This window comes from Phalangium opilio, unplaced genomic scaffold, assembly GCF_054372755.1.
Source record: "Phalangium opilio isolate 3A_F unplaced genomic scaffold, DU_Popi_V2 ptg000662l_1, whole genome shotgun sequence".
NCBI lineage: Eukaryota > Metazoa > Arthropoda > Arachnida > Opiliones > Phalangiidae > Phalangium > Phalangium opilio.
The window spans coordinates 962,514-977,908 of NW_028324246.1; the positions used below are offsets into that span (position 1 = coordinate 962,514).

The 15,395-nt window shown below is 35.9% G+C and overlaps 1 protein-coding gene and 1 long non-coding RNA gene across 3 annotated transcripts; both read right to left on the reverse strand.

The window, feature by feature from the left end:
• Positions 1-1,275: 1,275 nt before the first annotated feature.
• On the reverse strand, positions 1,276-7,302 carry Daao2 (D-amino acid oxidase 2). 2 transcript variants are annotated; one of them, XM_089862965.1, is made up of 10 exons: positions 6,940-7,302; positions 4,574-4,685; positions 4,251-4,325; positions 3,661-3,743; positions 3,494-3,559; positions 3,337-3,391; positions 3,095-3,255; positions 2,152-2,269; positions 1,990-2,088; positions 1,276-1,562 (listed from the first exon to the last, which is right to left on the reverse strand). In XM_089862965.1, the coding sequence occupies exons 1-10, from the start codon at positions 7,137-7,139 to the stop codon at positions 1,443-1,445; spliced, it is 1,089 nt and encodes a 362-aa protein (XP_089719091.1). In that variant the 5' UTR covers positions 7,140-7,302; the 3' UTR covers positions 1,276-1,442. The 2 variants fall into 2 exon arrangements, with proteins under 2 accessions (XP_089719091.1, XP_089719092.1); XM_089862966.1 differs by lacking the exon at positions 4,251-4,325 and having other exon boundaries at positions 6,940-7,281.
• Positions 7,303-8,463: 1,161 nt separating this feature from the next.
• LOC149588232 (uncharacterized) lies at positions 8,464-9,236 on the reverse strand. The gene is made up of 3 exons (XR_016380013.1): positions 9,169-9,236; positions 9,034-9,105; positions 8,464-8,976 (listed from the first exon to the last, which is right to left on the reverse strand). It is a non-coding gene; the product is annotated as an uncharacterized LOC149588232 (long non-coding RNA).
• Between the last annotated feature and the right edge of the window lie 6,159 nt (positions 9,237-15,395).

A 15,395-nucleotide genomic window follows, 5' to 3' on the forward strand; every position in this document is an offset into this window, starting at 1 on the left:
TATTAGGGATAATTGTAATGAGCTTATCTAGGAGAACACTCGCATAAAGTGTAAATCTTTGAAGAAAAAAAACTAATTTGTGTTCCTTAATAAAATTGTTTTAAGTATCTTTCTCGTTTAGTATATCTTTTGTTACAACCAGAAGTATATATTACTTCTCTTCGAGAGAAGAGTACCACAATCCACAAAGCGGGGTAAGTGTAACATGATTATTCACATACGCACAAAGAAAGAAATAATGATAATGGCTAATTACAATGCATGTGATAGGATGGGAAGTGAGAGCGCAAGACTATAGGGGTGTGCCTTTCTGAGGTAGCTAATAAAAGCAACACTTACTAGGGTTAAAGTAGAGCCAATTGTTTTCCATCTTAGTTCTACTGAAGTGATGGCGAGGACTGAGAACGTTAACGCGCGGAAACTAGTCATAAAGGACTAAAGCAAGTAGTCCACTTAGCCTTGCGAAACCGTATCGTTACCGTTTTAAGTTCGTAAATCATCCGAAAAAGGGCGCCCATTACCTAAGTCCGAAAGCATCGTTTAAGAAACGTTATCAGATGGCGTTCTGTTCGTATTTGGATACGTGACGTTACGTTAACGATACGGTTTCTCAAGGCTTAGTGGACTACTTGCTTAATCACTGGATTGCCTCGTACAAGGTCAATCTACCCTACAACTAAAGGTGAATACGGTCTACGGGCCTACCGCACTAGCTAACTAACTCTCAGCTTACACCAACAACTATCCGTGATAACTGCCACTTATCAGGATACTATCATGATGACTAAATGAAACAGACTGCTGAACAGACTGCAACAAGATGAGACTGTACACTGACTTTATTACACAGCTGACCCTAGCAATAGGTCTAGCTCAATATAGGGGGCGCTCACCTAAGGTGCAATATGAGACGCCACCTACCCGACTCATGTTCAACTAATCTATTATGAGGTTAAAAATAGGCTTAAGATAAAAGACTAGATTAGAGAGCATCGAGAGCCGGATGCAAGCTTAGCTATGCATATTTTATGGAGGCTCAGTAGCGTATCCGCTACAAGGTTAATAAGTTTGTAGTAGTCCTCTTGACTCGGAGAGGTAATATTTTGGTTTTTCCACCTTGTTTTACAATGTGTGTTACGAAACTGTCGAAGCGTTTAGGTGACAAGGTCCAAGGGAATTAGACACCAACAAATAGGCAATAAAATGTTTGGCTTCCAAAATATATGTTTTACACTATAGTAGGTATCCTTAATCTCAGCTTCAAAACTTGAGTAATTAGGAAAAAAAACTGTATTTTTATTAAAATATAAGTAAATCTATATAAAAATGAGTGCGGTTAGCAAAATTTAAATATTTGTTTAAATTTAAATATATACAGTGCAATGCGAGGACAAATAAGGAATCCGTTAAGTTTTTTAATATCTAGTTTCTTGGAATGTAATTTAGAGCCTGCTGGCTACTCTCGTTTCTTTCATTATGTCCTTTAAAAAATGGACGACATCTCCAGCACAACCCCATGATAAGGTGACGCCTGAACCACCATGTCCGTAGTTGTGAATTACCTAAAATTAAAAATACCATGAAAAACGGCGTACTTTAATTGACAGCTTCTAAATAGGGTTAAAAACAATTCGCGTCGTTTCTAAAGGTTGAAACGACGATTCGCGTCGTTTCTAAAGCTTAAAATGATAATCAACACCGTTTCTAAAGCTTGAAATGATAATCAACACCGTTTCTAAAGGTTGAAAGAGTAATTTCCACAGGCACAAAGTGTGAAGCGAGGAATGACGTATGCCTAAGTGATTGCTATATGGTCAAATTTATCCAAGTCCAAGTATCGTAACTAACCCAAACATTTAGACATTGTTAAGTTAAGATATCAATCAATCGGTTTTCGATAAAAAGATACAGATTATAGCGTTCAATACGGTATTCATAGAGATTACCGTGTTCTATGCTACAAAGGGAAGTACAGAAAATGCATTTTACATGTAAAACAGTCGAGTTTCTGCATAAAAGATCACGTTCCACTCGAGGGCAATCCCTGCCTGGTCTTAGTCCAACCCAATCTTCTATATGTTTAGCTTTCTGTAATGCGAATTAAAACTAAGCTTACATAAACCTTTGATGATATATTTTAATATTCCTCACCATCAGGCTAGGAAAAATATTTGAGGTTCCTTTCAAGATCCTGTCCTTGTCATCGTTGTCTACACTTACGTTCCAATCATTTTCTTGTATAGTTCCTCCCAAGGTTACAACGTCAGTGCTAGATATAAAGGCCATAAGACTATCATACTCTACAGGCGCATGGGTATGAACGTATGCTACTAGCACACAAGTAACAAGTTGTGAAATAAAAATAAACCTCTCGGTATTCTTAAGTAGTAGGTACGCATTAAGAAAGGTTTTTTCCAATCCGCGGCCACGTTGAAAAATGGCGGCCAAAAATGTTAAAAAAACCTTTACGGAAACAAGTGCGCACGTTTCAACCAATTTCAGTAATATTTAGTATACAGGCCCACTATATTCTATAAACTGACTTTATGACTTTTGGGGTTCAATTTGCCATCATATTTTAAAATGGCGGCCCATAAATAACAAAAAATGTCTCGATGGGCTGACGGGCTTTTTGTTATTAGTCTTTTATGAAAGGGTTGAGGTTGTGGGCGTTTTCAGAAACAGAAACCCTCAGCTACTGTGATCCCCTTATCCAAAATGTGATTCAACCAATGAAGGAAAATACAGTTTGGAGGAGAAACATTAACTGAAGATGGTACCATAGTTTCTTTAATTTCGTCTCGTATGGAGAATAGACCTTTTCGATGTAAAAAAAGGGGTCGGAAAACCTCATTATTGGGACATACAAGGGGGTTGATACATTGCCGTCTCTGCGCACTTTCATGATACAAAAAGATACAGAGCAGGCGCCAAAAAGCGAGATGGAAGGCAAAGTATTACCACCGTGTCTTTCCCTCTTAGTTAAATTGAAATGGTCTATACAGATTCACCCCTAACACAGACCCATGCTTCTGCATTAGGTTAAAACACGTTATGGTTGAAATAAATAATTAATAAAGTTTAGCACTCATACTTAGGAATTATGTAGAACTCTTTTGCCATGACGCAATGTTTGATCCATGGTGCATTCACTTTCACAACTTGCCCTCTGATCGGGTACACTGCGGGATCGGGTACCAAGAAGGCGGAATTGAGACCCGCGCAGTTGGCCACAACATCGTATTCACCAATAAGCTAACGAGTCAGATGATGATTTAAAGATACTGAATTTGTAAAATTTGTCGAAATAAAACTCAAAAAGAAAAAGAAAATCACCTCGTGTAACTTGTGAAGCTTTCGTCTAACGACCTTACCTCCAAGTGCGTGAAACCTTCAAAGACAAAGTTTATTAGTGAACGTTACGAAGCCTGTTACTCATTCCCACTTCTTTTACTTTAACTTAATTCCTAGTGTAATATTATACATAATTTACCTTTCGATAAGCTTTGGTAGCAGTTTCTTGCATTCTATAAAAACAGTCAAACCGCTTCTACCGAATCTTGCAAAAAAAAATTAAGTGAAAAAATTACTTTGCATGTTCCAATATTCTTAGCTGGTTAAAATAATTATATATTTTTTTAACTATTGAAAATCCAGTACCTGTACTTGCTGGGGTATATTTCTAATTCATCAGAGGTCATTTCACGAGATCCAAGGATTTTGTCTAAATGTACTGGCAAATCCTGAAAAGACAGAAGTATTTTAAATCAATTAAAACCCAGTTAGAAAATCAAATGACTTAGGACAGTCATAGATTTAATTTTAGAAGTAGGAATGGAGAACAGAGTAATCTGGGCGCGCGTCAAAGTCCCGAAACCTTTCCACGGAACGGATTGGAATGAAAGAAGAGGAGAGTCATAGCGACAGAGGTAAAAAGGAATTGCGTACTTTCGCCGTCCCCGTCACCAACGTCATCAAAACGTAGTTTAAGTGAGCCAATAAGATAATTTAAACTCTTCGTTACGTGTTGGAGGGAGAGGCTTTATACTGGGCTATGAGTAGGACTGAAGAAAACACTGACCGTTCTCCATTCCTACTTCTAAAATAAAATCTAAAGTTATAATTGAGAGGAAAAAAATACGGAAACATCTGCTGTGGCAGAAGTAAATGTGCTTTTACCGAAATTTCAACATTAAATAGCTTTGTAGCCAAGCTTTATCATGCAGATTTACAACGAGTTCTAAATTTACCTCATGGTTTGTCTCCCAAAAGTTATTATTGGGAATGCCTAGAAGCTCATCGGTAATGTAATTGGGATATAAGTCCTAGAAAATTCTCATTTAGATATTTTAGATTTTTTTGGTCACAATATCAGAACGGATGTCCGAAGATATTATTTAACGCAAGTTCAATTTGTAATTTAGAATAGATTAGCTTCTATAAGCAGTGGTTTCCCTTTGATGAAGATGTACGATTTCCTTTCAAAGCGAGGGTCGAGACAAACCAATTGTTTTAGATGGAAATTACACATTCAAATGTACAGCAATTAATTTAATTGATAAATTATTGAAACCTTTTTGTTTTCGGCAATGTAATGTATGGGTAGAAATGAAACTCCATATTGCGTAGCGTCGGGCGAATTGGCAATTTTGACAAAGTATTTCAATGAATCTGAGCACCAATTGCTAAAACGAACAAAAAAATTAAGTTTTTCATTAACGTTATCATTAGTTCATAAAATATAATCCATAAGTTTGTCAGTGGTAATGAAGTGATTTAGGTGAAATTTCATAGATTCTCGTAAAACGACGCCTGGTGAGGCCCTGTCAAAGGCTTCGTATAGACTAAATAGGAAGATGGACTGCAAAACCGAGAGTAGTCAATTCTTTCGTCGTTCTCGAACCAGCTCTTGGTAAGTCTCATACATATAGAATATATCTTATAAACTTATGATTTACAAATAAAGAAGGCCATGTTTTACTACGAGTGTTAGCCGTTCAAAAAAAAAAAAAAAAGTATGTTAGATCTTAAAGGCCGACTTCCATCGAAAAGAGTTCTAGCGATCTGAAAACCGAGCATCGAGACTAACAAAGGAGTAGCGACCGTGCCGATTTTCGAATCCCCGCTGGGGTAAAAGACATAAGGGTTCTAGCTAACTGAAAGCCATGCAACTTGGTTCTAGCGAACTGAAGATACACAATAGAGAATTTTTTTCAGGGGAAGTAAAAATTCGCGAGAAAATAAATTTTAAAGGATTTCTATTGTTCATCTTGAGTTCGCTAGAACCACATTGCACGGCTTTCAGTTAGCGAGAACCCTTCCAACTTTTGACCCAGCGGGGCTTCCAAAATCGGCACGGTCGCTTCATTGTTAGTCTCGATGCTCGGTTTTCAGTTCGCTAGAACCCTTTTCGCTGGAAGTCGGCCTTTAATTGTCAAACACTTCAACCTACTGACGTTGAAGTGACTTGCAAAGTAGAATATTAACTTTTCCCCACAGTTTTAAATCGTTTTCTCGAAATTTAGTGGGAAACTTTCGATAAGCACTTCACACACACTCTTATTATTTGCCGTCTTATATTTTAACTCGCGATTTCGGTGTAAATCCCTTATGTATTCATACTTTATTCCCAAAACAATCCCTATGTTCCACAATTTTATTTCATGAATTCAAGAAATTATTTTAAAATCCCCACCAATTCATTTAAATTTTATGCAAATTCAGCTTATTCTGGAAGCTTTTTCTCTCCGCAAAGTCTGTTTTTTTTAACTCTGCCAGGTTCAATTAAAACCACTTAAAACTATCCCCCCCCCGTCTTAAAATAAACCTACTTATATAAAAACCTACTTCAAAGTATCACCTTGAAACTAATAATTTTCAAGAAATTTTAATGATAAAAGTGGTTTCCTTAAATTTAAAAAAAATGTAAAGACTAAAGATAATATAAATTGATACTTTTTCTTACTAGTGATGGTAGTTGGCAATTCACCGTCAAATAATTACCTACTTAATACCATTAATACCATTAAAAAATAAAAGTTTTTATCATTTAATTAAGTATTTTTGCTCTCAGAGCCTTTCCAATAAAACTTTAATTGAAAGAGCATATAAAACAATAAATATATCTATTGGAATCATGTTTCTATCAACAATGTTAAAGAAGCTTTAAGTTTCCAAGTACCCTTGCGTGTTAGGCTACGCCACGAAGACAGGTCAGGTGGTAGTAGGCGTACAATAGATGTAATCCCCTTTGTGGCAGACGGGGATTAATCCTATTGAACGAATCATGTCAGGGGGTCTTAATCGTCCAATAAGGATAGTCCCCCGTTCTGGTGGGTGCATGGTGGGAAAGCCCAACGCGTATAGTGTCCATTGCGAAAACTAAAATACGTGTATCTTCTTCAATATTGCAGATAGAAGCATGATGATTTCAATAGACGTATTCATTATATTATAAATTGTAGAAAATTTTATGGCAAGGCATACCTAGACTTAAATAACTAAAACTTTACGAAAATATTGTAATTTCATTTATCCCAAAATTCAAATCCGTTATTGATTCGATAATTACTGTTTTTAAAAATAGGCGAAAAAATATTTTCTACATTTCGAAGGTCGTTGATAAAACTCTCTTTAGTTCATATCAGTTTGAGAGTACACCGACTAATGTTTTTTTCACAACGAAGTTTTCCATTTAAACGCCGCCCAGCTTTAGCCTCAGTGCATTTTACCACTGATTATAGTTGATACTAATTACTTTTATTGTTTCTAATTACTTCACAAGTCTTGTGCTAACGGCAATTACTAAAATCCTATTTTTTTTCTCGACATTTTTTATTATAAATATTATACTACACGTTTAAACCGTATTAAAATTCCAAAAGATAAATGTTTTCATATTAGACCATTATTTTTTTTAAGGTCAACAGAGTCACTAACCTCAATCTTTCATCGGAAACACCAGCACCTAAAGCGTAAGGTAACCAAAGTCCAGCGCTACCATCCCCGGTAGTGTGAGGTGAAAACTCGTGGGACATCAAAGTGACCTGCACATTCTTGACATTTTCAATAATGCGTAATGCACTCGTAACACCAATTACACCCCCGCCAAGCACAGCGACCTTTAGCTTATTTTCCATAACGTATGGCGGTGCAATCTAAAGAAACTTGCGCGAACCAAGAAAATTACGATCCCCACGAGCGACTACGCTGATTAAATTATGATAAAGCAGTATTAACTTTCCCCGCTTATAAACTTTGAATAAAGCAATCTCCGTATACTTGATAGTAAACTTATCTATCGTTAACATACACAACCCAGGGTGGGAGGGGGCAAAGACAGATTGAAAGATATCGACGCCGAAGTAAGACAAACAATCCGTCTCACTTTAGGCAACGAGGAGATAAAGAAAAGGAGTAGAAACTAACAGGGAATTTTGGAAGTTCTACCTTTTCATTCTAATTTATTTGTATAACCATAAGTTCACAAGATATGTTCCATAAGTTTGTCACTGGTTACAAACTGGAGCTTGTTATGAAGTGACGTAGGTCATAGATTCTCGTAAAGCGACGCCTAAATACGAAGGTGGACTTCAAAACCGCGTATAGTCAATTCTGGCGTCGTTCTCGAGCTAGCTCGAGCTGTAAGTCTCTAGCCGTACGAAGTATAGGTAGTGTCATACTTATGGAACAAAGCTTATAAAGCTATTGCATAACTTAAATCCTTTTATCTGGTTCACCATATTTCATAAGAGGGAAGAGAAAGATGCGCGAACATACCGGAAGCCGAGCAGGAAATCTTCAACTCTTAAGCCTAGCTTACTACTCTCTTTTCTTTAGGAAAATAATAAATTAAAGGTATAGGACTCCCTGAAACCTAAACCCCTGTAATTGTTGGTTTAAAAAATATCAATAAAAAAAGCATGATGTCATTCGGTGCAGTAGTTATCTTAGAATAGCTAAATTAAATTGTTTTAATACGCCTTGGAATCGTACCGGAATTTCGGTTTTTAGTAGAGATGGGCCGATACCAGTTTAAACCGATACCGATATGATCCGATACTTGGGAAACCGATACGTACCGATACCGATATTTTACCCGATCCTTCGATTAAACCGATATCAAACCGATACCGATATGGTATCGGTATCGGCCCATCTCTATAGATGATTCTCGATCCAATTTCGGTACTTGAGACTAGAAAACTGGCTTATCATACGAAAAATCCATTTTAGACACTAGTTACGTTATCCAAAAATAGATGAAAAACTGTGCTGTCTCAGAGTTTAGGTCTTAAGTATTTATTTTCTTCAAAAAATATCGGATAGAAATATCGGTTCATTTTTAACCGATACCGATATATCGGTTAAAGCCAAATATCGGTACCGATACCGATATGGTATCGGTATCGGCCCATCTCTAGTTTTTAGACGAAGTGACGTGCAAAAAGGGGAAGCGATGTAACTGGAAATTGGAAATAGCCAATGGGAAACGTGGTCAAAGGAATTTGGGTTGTTCTATTGCCACTATTGGCCCAAGCTAACCAATAGAGTCTAGATTCTAATAGCACGCTAATTCGCCAAAATGAGGCTCGTGACTCAGACTCTGAACCCAGACAAGATATGACGTCACAAGTTCGGAAATAGACCAAAACGTTTAAATAAATAGAAATTCTAATCTCTAAGATTAACTAAGTTAAATTAAATAAGATAAACACATTTTCGGAATCAGGGTTAACTCCATCTTCATGACACATTAATTTTGATAGATTGTTTTCATGGTATGTTTTTAGGTACCCTATTCCTTTAATAATAAGAGTGGCTTACTTCTATGTCGAGTTCAATCGTTTCGCTAAATGTTTCAAGTGGTAATATTTATTCGTCGAAGGCCGATGTGTAATATTTGCCTTTAATTTTTGTTGTTTCTTATTTTACATTTTTTCTTTACTTTGCCAGGAGAGATGTCTTGACTACAAACTGTGTAATAATTTGGTATTAAAATAATGTATCGTTGCTAATGGAACATTTCATTACCTCAATGAAAAATTGGCTTTTTCCCAATATCTGTAGAGACTGAATAGGGAAGGTTAAGTTCACTTCAATATCCTGAAGTGTGCTTAGATTTGTAATTCGTTTTTTATTAAGAATTTCCAAATATATTTGTTTTACTTCATTATTGATACACTTCGAATACAAATTGACGCTTTAAACGGTTTTCCCATAATTTTTCTACGAACTTCGGGGTTTATTTACCAAAACCACTCGAGGAAAATGTAAATTTGCGGTCGTAGCAAGGTGCTAAAAGAGTACGTACCGTTCCTAATTATTTTGGCGTTTCGAACAGTTTGCCAGTCCTGTCTGACAACACTCGGCAAAAAATATTTGCCGGAACGTTACTCTTAAGAAGTAGGAACACAAAAAGCAAGACTTATTCAATCCGCGGCCATCTTGAAAAATGGCGACTAAAAATATAAAACTGCTTATTAAAGGAAAAAAGACCGCGCGTTTGACCCTATTTCATTTATATTTAGTACAAGCTTTTAAGTATTCAGTTTTCCGTCATCTTTTAAAATGGCGGCCTGAAAAGTAATAAAAAATGCTCCGACTGGCTGACGGGTAACGCCGGGTGTCTTTGCAGCTGATGGGACTATAAAGGGCCGTAAATAACAAAAATTTCTTATAGGAAATGTGTCCAGTGATACCCCCTTTGACTGGAAAATTTATAGGACATTGTGTCGCGTCTTCAAAAATTCAAATTTACTGGTCAACCGTCCAGTGACCCCCTTAGTTTTTTAAAAAAAATTATGGAACCTTTTAAAATTTTATTGGACAATGTCCAGTGTCGTGTGCTTATTTCCGGCCCTGTTCAGAGGTTCATTTCATAGCACTCTATAGAAAACGTTGTAACAAGGTGCTAAAAGAGCACACCATTGCCAATGTTTTTGAAAGGTAAAAACCCTTCTAATGCAGGTTGAATCTATAATACATTAAATTCCCCAACAAGATAGATGTGTTTAGAGTAAGATACATTTTGATAACAACGTTTCAAAAATTGGCATCATTTTAATACAATTTTGTTATTGTTTTTATCATTATATATTCGTATTCCGACATTTTCCAGTTGAGTGACTATATAACATAAGCAATGAAACAAAATGTTTTGCGATATAAATTTTTGAATATTTTCTTTGCTTAATGGATATTATTAGTGGGTTTAACCACGTTTTATTTAGTCATTTAAATAACCACCTTCGATGTAATTAATTTATTTATGCAATAGTCAAATTCCGTTTAAATTTGTGTCGCTATTTACCTTAATGTTCAATAGAAATCACGCAGCATTTATCTTTTATAAGGAATATTTTTCGATGCGTTTTAAAATGGCCAAAGCAACAATACCCCAAAACATTTCAAACTGACAGGGATTGTGCTAGAACCTTTGACTAAAGAGCCTCTACTCTTTAAACAGTACAAAACCGAGAGATTTCACTATAAACGCCAATCCAAAATAACGTTTAACAAGACTCAAGTCGACTGTGACACTCCACCTTGGAGCGTGCCACGAGTTACGCGATTGGTCGGAGGTACTTGTTTAAACTTATAAATGAAATCTCAAACTAATTTGATTTGAAAATCATTCGGAGACGTTTTCTGTATGTTTCACTATGCAGATTGGTCTAATAATTAGTAGAAGAATCGACAAAATCACTGGATTTCACATTTCAGCCCCTCTTTAAACGGAACATTGACTTTATAACTATGGTTAAACGAATTTGGGTTTTTACTGTACTCCAACGGTAATATTTTAATATTACACAATTTATATACAAAATAGGTTTTAAATTAGTGGCACGTTCCATACTAAATTTGATACAAAATACATGTTTTCCTGATTCAATATTTTGGTTAAATATAGTTTACTAAAAACTGAAAGGAACAAAATTGTGATGAAAATTATTGAGAAATTCATTCCATTAAAATAAAGAAATACTGCATAAAATATTAGCATTATTTAAATGAATTTCAACATATCTTTTAGCTTCTCCGAGAGGCTGTGACGTCACGGAGAGGTATTACACTGGGCATATCTGTCTGTGTGTCTGTCACCGCGTTCGCAGTTGGCAAATCGGAGCAAACGTGTTCGCAATATTTCCAGACCGCGTTTGCAGTTGGCAAATCGGAGCAAACGTGTTCGCAATATTTCCAGACCGCGTTCGCAGTTGGTAAATCGGAGCAAACGTGTTCGCAATATTTCCAGGCCGCGTTCGCAGTTCAGAGATAGCAATACTGACCTCTACTCCATCATACCTAGCCTCCCAATGGCCGGCAGCCCGGGCTTCCACTAAAGGTTCACGCAATCGCGGCTTTTCTAATCATTTACCGGGAATCTATCGCCTTATATACTCTAAATTTACAAAAATTGTGAAAAAGGTGTTCGCCATAATTCAAACGTTAACAATAGTTGTTTAAAATGATTTTAGGAATAACGTTTCTTAAAACGACTTAACTAGAACTAAGGTAAATTACTGACGATTAAAATAATTTCAATTATATTTAATTATCCAAGAAAAAAAAAGTTAATTGGTAGATTGCTCTTATCTGGACGCGGAGAGGTTTATTTTTGGTTTCCCAACTTGTTTATCTAGTTCTCAATTTGAACCAGCACCAAAACGCACCTAGCGTTGTCCGTCCTGACAATTTTACTATTAATTCGGGCCGCTATTTTAAATTATGGACGTAAAATTTTCCCATAGTTCCCAGCTAGTTTTTGGTTGGTCATAAGCTTTAGATGCCACGTGGTTATAGCAACAAGAACTTCTATTACCACCACTTGACATTCTCATTTACTATCCATGGTAGGACTTAAAATGATTTGAAATGCTGTCCAGCTTTTTGGAATGTATTGGATTAGTAGAAACCGAAGTACACATAGTATTTCCACACTTAGGGGAGAGAAAAAACACGATTTCCCACACTTTACTAAGCTCGTGACGTTTTACCTAGGCACTGACGTCACAACAGGGATAGCTTTATATTCGAAAAACGTCATAAAAAGTATACTGGGGTAATATCGACTATTGAAGATGTGACATCAACCACATTCTTTCGAAGACATAACTAAGTCCTAGTTTTGTTCAGTAAAAAGAACGTTATAGGTGTAGAGAAAATGGCCTAAAGAACGTCATAGGTGTAGAGAAAATGGCCTAAAGAACGTCATAGGTGTAGAGAAAATGGCCTAAAGAACGTTATAGGTGTAGAGAAAATGGCCTAAAGAACGTCATAGGTGTAGAGAAAATGGCCTAAAGAACGTCATAGGTGTAGAGAAAATGGCCTAAAGAACGTTATAGGTGTAGAGAAAATGGCCTAAAGAACGTCATAGGTGTAGAGAAAATGGCCTAAAGAACGTCATAGGTGTAGAGAAAATGGCCTAAAGAACGTTATAGGTGTAGAGAAAATGGCCTAAAGAACGTCATAGGTGTAGAGAAAATGGCCTAAAGAACGTCATAGGTGTAGAGAAAATGGCCTAAAGAACGTTATAGGTGTAGAGAAAATGGCCTAAAGAACGTCATAGGTGTAGAGAAAATGGCCTAAAGAACGTTATAGGTGTAGAGAAAATGGCCTAAAGAACGTCATAGGTGTAGAGAAAATGGCCTAAAGAACGTCATAGGTGTAGAGAAAATGGCCTAAAGAACGTTATAGGTGTAGAGAAAATGGCCTAAAGAACGTCATAGGTGTAGAGAAAATGGCCTAAAGAACGTCATAGGTGTAGAGAAAATGGCCTAAAGAACGTCATAGGTGTAGAGAAAATGGCCTAAAGAACGTCATAGGTGTAGAGAAAATGGCCTAAAGAACGTTATAGGTGTAGAGAAAATGGCCTAAAGAACGTCATAGGTGTAGAGAAAATGGCCTAAAGAACGTCATAGGTGTAGAGAAAATGGCCTAAAGAACGTCATAGGTGTAGAGAAAATGGCCTAAAGAACGTCATAGGTGTAGAGAAAATGGCCTAAAGAACGTTATAGGTGTAGAGAAAATGGCCTAAAGAACGTCATAGGTGTAGAGAAAATGGCCTAAAGAACGTCATAGGTGTAGAGAAAATGGCCTAAAGAACGTTATAGGTGTAGAGAAAATGGCCTAAAGAACGTCATAGGTGTAGAGAAAATGGCCTAAAGAACGTCATAGGTGTAGAGAAAATGGCCTAAAGAACGTTATAGGTGTAGAGAAAATGGCCTAAAGAGCGTCATAGGTGTAGAGAAAATGGCCTAAACAACCTTATAGGTGTAGAGAAAATATCCTAAAGAACGTTATAGGAATAGAGAAAATTGCCTAAAGAACGTTACAGGTGTAGAGAAAATGGCCTAAAGAACGTCATAGGTGTAGAGAAAATGGCCTAAAGAACGTCATAGGTGTAGAGAAAATAAATAAATAAATAAATAAATAAATAAATGCTTTATTTAGGATATCCTTTTAAGATAATATCTTGTTTACGAAAGGGTCCTATGATTAAGTTAAAATTTCCATGACAAAATTAAAAATTTTCACAAACATATTGCGTTATTCGTTAAAGAGAGATAAGTTTTAAGTTCATTTTTAAAAATAGTAATATTATCCAATATTTTGATAGCCCTAGGTAGTTCGTTCCATAATTTAATTCCATTTTGCATAACACTCTTGGTCCTGAATTTAGATGGGAAAACTTCCACCACAAAATCGGTGTCACTAGCTCTAGTATTTTTATGATGGTCATGTGGAGGGAACCGTTCGACAATATATTGGGGCACCATTTTATGTTTAATTTTAAACATCAGTATTAATAAGTTTTTCATATAAATTGAATTTAACTCAATGATATTTGCACTTTTCCTCGCTAATGAGGCGGACGATTTCTTTGGCTGTTTCATAACTAACCTAGCACAATTATTTTGCATGATCTGCAATCTTTTTAAATTAGAGTTAGAAGCAGTATTATAGAAAATGTCTCCATACTCAAAAATAGGTCTAATAATTGAGTTATATAATAATGTTAATATATCGTAATTAAGGTTTGTCTGAAGTGGTTTTAAAAGCCAGATACGCGTTTGAATTTTCTTAATTACATAGTCTATGTGGTAATTCCACGTTAACATTTCATCCAAGCAAATCCCTAGATATTTAAATGTAGAGACTCTTTCTATTGTTCCTTCACAAATAGTTTGGATAGTTAAGGCTTGCTTATTTACATTTTTGTTTGGACTAAAGATCATAAATTTTGTTTTAGATTCATTTAATAAAAGGCCCTTAGAGAGCAATGAGTTTTTGATGTTTTTAATATCAGATTCCATATGGTCAATAGCCTCCAAAAGATTTTCACTTGATAATAATAATGCAGAGTCATCGGCATATTCGTTTGAAATGGTGTGTTTCAGAGATTTATGTATTTTAGCCGTATAGACATTAAAAAGTAGAGGTCCTAGGACACTGCCCTGGGGTACGCCTGTTTTAGCATTCTTAGTTGAAGAGTATTGACCATTACAGTAAACCTTTTGTTGTCGATTTGTTAAATACGAACGGAACCAATCGAGTGCTTTAGAGCTTATTCCAGCTATTTCAAGATCGCGTATTAGAGTCTCGTGTTTAACCGTATCGAATGCTTTCGAGAGGTCTATAAACGTCACAATGAAAATAGACCCCGGTTAAGACCATTTAGAATACCTTCATACAAATTAAAAATACAGGTATTTGTCGAGTAGCCTTTGCGGAAACCAGATTGTAATACATATAAGGAGTTACTTTCATTTAAGAATTGATATGCTGATTTATAGACAACTTTTTCACAAATAGTTGCTAGGGTGGGTGTAACCGATATTGGTCTATAATTTTGTGGTACTTGCGGATTACCCGCTTTATATGCTGGCGTAACCTTTGCAACTTTCCACTGATTTGGGAAAAGTCCAAGAATCAAGGATTGGTTTATAATTAATGCAACTGTTTTTGCTATTACTGCAGCTAGTGACCGTAATATGGCAGGGGATAGGTCATCTATTCCAGCAGCCTTATTTTGTTTAAGTTTCTTAAGTAGGGTAAATACTTCATGTTCTGTAGTAAGTTCAAATGTGTCCAATCGATTAATGTCGTTTGGAGTTTTTGTTAAGCTATTTTCATATCGAGGAAATTGTTTCCCTTTAGTCAGTTCTTCAGCAACACCAATAAAATAATTATTAAAACTTTCGGCAATATGTTTTGGATCATCTATTATGCCATCACTAGTTTTTAAAATTTTAGGCACTGTCTTAACACTTTTTAGTTTAATGTATGGCTTCAAAGTTGACCATACATTATTAGGGGTCGAATTTTTTAGCTTACTTTGAAAATAGTTTGACTTTGCTTCACGAATTAAGGTAATAACTTTGTTTCTTTGA

What these genes read in the sequence shown, in the direction of transcription:
- Daao2 (XM_089862965.1), bottom strand. Translation starts at nt 7,139, where the DNA reads ATGGAAAATAAGCTAAAGGTCGCTGTGCTTGGCGGGGGTGTAATTGGT. An exon ending in TTTGGGAGACAAACCATGAG is followed by an intron (nt 3,744 to 4,250) that starts GTAAATTTAGAA and finishes CTGTCTTTTCAG; the next exon opens with GATTTGCCAGTACATTTAGA. An exon ending in ATATACCCCAGCAAGTACAG is followed by an intron (nt 3,560 to 3,660) that starts GTACTGGATTTT and finishes TTTTTTTGCAAG; the next exon opens with ATTCGGTAGAAGCGGTTTGA.